We start from the raw sequence: 6,296 nt of genomic DNA on the forward strand, positions 1-6,296 counted from the left end.
GTCAAAAACCGCAGCGGGTTTTGGATTACGCCAGCCATTTTAGAACGCTGGCTGCCTATAAACAAGAGCAGTTTACTACTGGGAACCAGGCAAGAAATATTGTCTGGCTGAGTGGGAACATCTTGCAGGTAGGAGCAGGAGGCTCTGGTCCTGGGCACAACCTAAAACTGCACCCTGCCAGGAGTGGGTGGCCTGGTAGGCCTCCCAGTGGTGTGGGAGACCCCAGGAAATACCATGCCAGTTACCACCCCGGTGAAAGGTGGGTAGGGGCACCTTAACCTCAGCCCTCACCTCTGGGTGAGTTATATGTTCCATCTAATCCAGGGAAGGTCAGGTAAGCTTCTTGAAGCACCTGAGCCTGCTGGGGTGAGTAACCCTGCGGGGCCAGGCACCTTTTGTGAAGCACCTGAGCTGGGAATGGGGGACCCCAATCCCTGAATGCAGGCAAGAGGCTTAGATCTAACCGAGGGACTTGACTGGTCAATGCTGGGGCCAGGACCCAGACAGGGGTCAAAAAGGGCCAAGGGCCCACCGCGAGGGACATCCATATAGAGCAAAGGAGATCGGGGTCCTGACTGGCCTGAGATGGGGCCAGGACTTAAAGGGAAACCGAAGGTCCCAGGGAAGGGGCCACAGTTAATGGGTGAAGGGGACATTTGAGTTGACTGCCTGAGATGCCATCTGGGAGGCTTGGGCTGCAGTGCAGGGATGGAACAGAGCCACAGATAGCCCCCCTAATATTGGGGTGTATAATGGGCAGCCTCCCACTTAATTATTACATCAATATTATTACATCAATGTGTGGCAGGTGAGAGAGGAGGGTGGCTGATCTGTAGACAGGGGGCAGGCTGGTGCTTGCACCAGGCATGAAAGCTTGCCCCTGTCATAGGAAGGCAGACTGAGCAAGGAGACTGGAGACTTTTTTTTCTCTGGTTAATTTAGCACTGGTTAAAGGTGCCCTAGAGAATGAAGTCCTAAATTTATCCACACAGTAAGTATAGCATAGGCAGAAACATTGCAAACCTCCTACTATGTGCCTCAGCTATGGCCTGGAGGAAATGAAAGATGTCTCCATACCACCATCTCATTCTTGATATTGTTCATGTGGTGACAGTGACCAAACAGGCAAGAAACAGTGTTGCCTCTCTCATGCTCTGATGTGTCAGACAGGAGAGCTGAGTTCTGGCCCTGATTCTGCTGCTAGCTTGCCACATGGTGCTTGGAACCTATTCTGCCTGCTTCCCAGTATAAGATGATTTTGAGCTTCCTTTATAATGTGCTTTGAAATACATGGATGACAAGTTCCACATAAGAGCTAAGCATGGCTTTGTTAGGTGCTTGCTGTCTGTCTAGGCTATCTTTGCTGTCTGTCTGGACACTACCCATCCATGCCTTCCCAGCAGCTGTTTGCATCTCCCCCTATAGCTCCAGTGAACTAGATGCATTTAAATATCCTTGACGAGGTGCTACTTGAGGCAGCCCTCAATAAAGTCAAGGCACCTCTCAGTAAATGCCAGCTCTTAGCTCTTAGTTTTCACTCATTTTTTATACCCTAGAAAAATAATAGAGCAAGTCTTCTGTTGCAAAGAATTTAGAAAGGCCCCAACAAGACAGAATACTTTTAACAGTATGGATTTTGTGAAATCAAGATTCATCTTATAAATAGTGTCTGTAAGCTTAACAGTATTAAGCAGACAAGGTTCCTTGGGTGAATTTGATATCTTTTATTAGACCAACAAAAATGGTTGGAGAATAGTTATTAAGCAAGCTTTCGGGTTCAAAACCCTTCGTCAGGCTAAGGAAGCTTCAGCAGTTGGTGTGTGCTCTTCCTGGATGGAGGAAGGGGTGAGGGGAGAGGGAAGGGGAGGGATGGGGCAGAGTTTGAGTCTCCCACAGTGAGGGAGGAAGTAGAGCAGGAGCAGCAGGAGTGAATGGGGCCCCGGGGCTGGTCAACCAAAGATGGGAGGGGGGCCAACTGGCTACCCCAGGGGAGACTTTGGGGGGATGTGGCCCCCCCCCCCCCCCCCCCCCCCCCCGCAGGGTGGAGGCAGGCTTCCTGCTGCGGGCTGGTGCTCTGTGCCCTGCTGCCTTTGCCCCAGGAGCTCAGTTGCAAAGCCATTGCTGTCTACCGGGCAGGCAGGAATCATGGGGCATGCTGGACACACGTGGCACGTCCCCTGCCTACTGAGCGGCAAGCAGCACACTAGCATTGCGTGGCTGAGCTCCCAGGGCACAGATCCCCAGCTTGCAGCCCACCCCGCAGGGGGCACGTGCCCCCCATGCCTCCCCTGGGGGGTGCACGCAGCTGCAGGGAGCCACATCCCCCCCCCCCATGCCTCCTGCCAACCCACCCCAGGGCCCCATTCACCCCAGCCCCTGCCCAACTCCCTCCCTTACTATGGGGACTTCAATCTCCCCCTGCCCCATCCCTCCCCCAACCCTTTCCCTTCCACAGACTTGCCAGCTGGGAAAATCCGGAGATTTGAGGGTTCGATTGGGAGATCACGAGTTGGAGTTATTTTGACTTAGAAATCCCAAGTCTTGTGATGTTTTTGTGACAGTTGGCATTACTGCAGCTCTACTCTCAGTGTGGAGCCACCAAGCACAGACACCAGGGAGTTGGGGGAAGCATGTATATCTCCCCCTGCTCCATGGTCTCCCTGCACTTCAGTCCCAGGAGCTCCCCACTCTGAACATGGAGCCAGGGTACCATCCTTTTCCCACTCCATGGTCTTGCTTTTCTTAAGTCTCTCAAAGCAGCTGCTCCCTTTGTGGAGGGAGGAAGGGGCTGAGTAGGTGTGGAGGGTGGGAATGGGTAAAGGGGCTGGGAATTCACATCCTGGGATGCTGGAGGACTGCAAATTAAGAGTTTTATCTCCCTCGAGCTGACTAACAATACCCTGAAATGACTTGGGTAGGACCAAACAAGGATAAGCCAAATAAAATGTGGGTTATCTTTAAAACATTTAGATGGTACTTAAAATAGGATAACACCCTTTAACAGATGAATGCTCCAGTTTTAAGTGCCTTCAGGATGGTTTAAAGGTAATCTGTAACACCACCCTTAAGTATTTCCTACCATAGCCCCTTTGATTTTGCAAAGGCCCTTGCACACTCATTCAGAATAGAACTTCACAATTTGAAGGAGACTTAGGCCACATACAGTTTCTACTGGGAGAGTTGCTCCTCTCCCAGGAGAATCCATGAGTGTACAGACATTCTGGATTTTTCTCCCAAAGCAAAAATGGCCATTCCAGGAGAAAAATAACTTAGGAACAGCCCGGGCTAAATGACTCCTGGGAGAGTACATGTATATTGTGAGAAGCCACAGCACAGTCCTCTGTGTGTCTAGGGAGAGTGTCTGTCACTCAAGTTGAACTCTACTGCTCCAACCATGCAGGGAGCCCCTTCACAATTCTCAAATTATGCTGCAGCGAGACAGCCTGTGAGGCAATCTGGATCAGTCAATCAGACCTGCCCTATGCACTGCTCTCATCTGTTGCCAGGCAGACTGGAGAGTCTACAGAGCATGCTGAGACATGCATAGGGACCCCATGGCTATGCAATGGCTCAGTACTCAAGTGTCTGTTCAGGTAAGTTTTTCTACCAGAAATTCAAACCCAGGAGATCTCTACTAGATCATCTGAACACGCAGTCTTAATGAAGGCAGGAGGTATGGCTACTCTTCTTGGCAATGCTCCCTTGCAGTGACAGAAGTCTAGCATAAAATGCTGACAAATGCAGTACTGCATTTTCTAGCATCCCCCGATTTTGTTCAGCATGAAGGTTTCAAGAAATCCACAAGAGAGGCTGCCTCAGCAAAAGCAGAAATGCAGAGCTGCAATCAGGAGGAGAAGCTTGGAGCGCAGGGCACTGCATCAGCCCCAGGCCATTTCAAGTATACAAATGACCTTGCAATTTCTTTCAGACCTGAAGACAGCAGTATAACCCTTTCCTCAGGAGAACTGCAGAAAACTGAGGGTTTTATTTTTTGCTTCTTACACATTTATCTTTTATGAAGGAAACACTATGGCTATATTGACACCAAGAAATGAAATAATTCTAAACATAAAAGTCACTCTTGATTAAGTGCACAATATTTTTTGCTTTGCTCTTGAATCTACTCCTTTGAAAGCAGCAGCATGTTTCCTAGAGTTGTACCAACTCATTTTGTTACGAGTCAGGATGCTGATGTTGAGAATGTACAAGGAAGTGAACCAATGGAATGAAATTGGTGTGTTATATTGGAAAGGTAGATCAGGGTTACAGAGGACAAATCAATGTCCAGTAAATTGAAAAAGACAAAATAAACCCCAAAACAGTAGAGCAATTATTATATTCAATCTCAGAAGTGAGCATTGCATACAATAGAGAACAACAAATGAATAACTAAAACAAAACTGTTGACAGGTCCCTTAACTCTTTGCTATTAAATTAAATTGCTCGGCTTTTTGAAAAATAAAGCTAGGATCATTGATAAAAATACAGTATCCAATATAACATTACACTAATCCTTTATTTTATTGACTGTACAGTATGTGTAGCAACATTTTTATGCTAGGGTTATTTACTGGTGGCCACTTTTACACTTGAAAGAAAGCAACATTTTTACTGCTGTATTGATATCTTCTGAAGGAAATATACAGCACAGTCAGATTTCAAAGGAGTTTATTCTTTTCAATATAAGCTGCAGCAGAAATCTCAATTTATCACATTCCATAACCCTAGTGAGTCTCAAAAGAAGCCTGCATTATGAAAGGAGAGGAGATACAGCACTATAGTAACCTGAGAATAAACCACTCCCTTGTTTAACAGTATTGTTTTTACCTGAAGATGACCATATTCTTCATGGGAAAAGACTTCATCTCCAGTATGTGCACTGAAAACAGAATGAAGGCATTTGGATGGCCTGGGATCTTGTTTAAAATGCTGAACCTAAAGACAAATTTTTAAAAATCCTATAAGTTTGAATATATTTTACAAATATACAAATTCAATATCTATTTTAGGTATTTTTAAGGTACGAATCAGAGAGTTCCCAAATACATGAAGCTTCTAATCACTTAATATTATTGTTTACTTAAAACATTTACATATATTTACAAAAAACACTGGAATTATGCAAACTGGCATCCAGAACAAAAAGTATTTCATGCCCAGTTCAATTTTTTTTTTAAATAAAAAGACAGAAGTGTTCAGTTTAATATACCAATAATGGCCTCTTTCTATATTTCATCCCATCACTCTGGTTTCATAATTAAATATTTTCTACACTACATAGAAACTTAATTATTGCCATTGCATTTCACTGCTACTTGATGCTTACTATGAAGCTAAGGTTTATGCTTAGTATGCTTCAGGCTATGGCTTCATTGTATTCCAGCTGTTCCAGAATGAAAAGTTGTTTTTATTCTATACAATCATTTTACATTTGATTTTTCTCCTCTGTTATTACATTCATATTATCTGTCATCTGTGAGGTGATTTTTTTCCCACCAGTGCCCTCCCTTTCACTATGCCTAGTTCACCCCCTTCCCAATTTCTTTTTCTTTAATCAAGGGGTATTATATTTACTCAAATCTAAGATAAGTCCGGTTCCCCCTTCCTCCCCCATTTAGCAGTGGGGAAGGCCCCTTGTCTCCTTTTTTAAATACAAAGAAGTGGGGGGGAGGAGGGGGGAGGCAGGCAGCTGCTGTGGCTGTGACTCTGGCCCCATACCTGTGCTGGGGCAAAGTCAGAACCATAGCAGCCACCTGACCATGCAACTCTGCCTGCCCTCTGCAACCTCTGCCCCCTCTCCACCATCCTTACTATCAGACACAGCTCAATTCTCTCCTGAGCAAGGAACACAAGGAAACTCTGTCTCGTGCCCAGCCAATCAGAATCAGCGGAGGTCTGGCCCCAGGACACTGCTGTAGGGCTGGGAAGAGGCTTCCATGTGCTCTGTAGCCCAGGAGGGAATCCAGCTAGAGACGCATCTGACAGTAAAGGGGAAGAGGGAGGGAAGGAAAAGAAGCTAAGTGGGGGCAGAGGCTATAGGAAGCAGATACAGAGGGTGCAGGTGGCAGAGGGGATGGGAAGACTGCAAGGGAAAGAAGTAGTGCAGGGGGAGTAGAGGACAAGTGGGCCACCTGCCCCCTGAAGCTGTAGTAGTGGGGGAAGGGGGGAATGAATTTAGGACAGCCCTTCAAGTAATTAGATCTTATACATGGAAATTGTAACAAATTTATATATTTTCCGTATATAGAACCCAATTATTTGGGCGGGGGGGGGGGGGGGGGGGCGGTTTATATGTC

At 46.4% G+C, this 6,296-nt stretch overlaps 1 protein-coding gene across 7 annotated transcripts in view; it reads right to left on the bottom strand.

Moving 5' to 3' along the window:
* The window catches only part of PHKB (phosphorylase kinase regulatory subunit beta), a 209,935-nt gene that overhangs the window by 153,845 nt on the left and 49,794 nt on the right, over positions 1 to 6,296 (bottom strand). For all 7 annotated transcript variants that reach the window (XM_006034336.3, XM_006034337.3, XM_025216320.1 and 4 more), the window contains one exon: positions 4,828 to 4,935. In XM_006034336.3, coding sequence (XP_006034398.1) covers positions 4,828 to 4,935 — 108 coding nt within the window. The remainder of the gene's footprint in view (positions 1 to 4,827; positions 4,936 to 6,296) is intronic.

Source organism: Alligator sinensis, unplaced genomic scaffold (genome assembly GCF_000455745.1).
Source record: "Alligator sinensis unplaced genomic scaffold, ASM45574v1 scaffold827_1, whole genome shotgun sequence".
In the NCBI taxonomy this organism is placed as follows: Eukaryota; Metazoa; Chordata; order Crocodylia; family Alligatoridae; genus Alligator; species Alligator sinensis.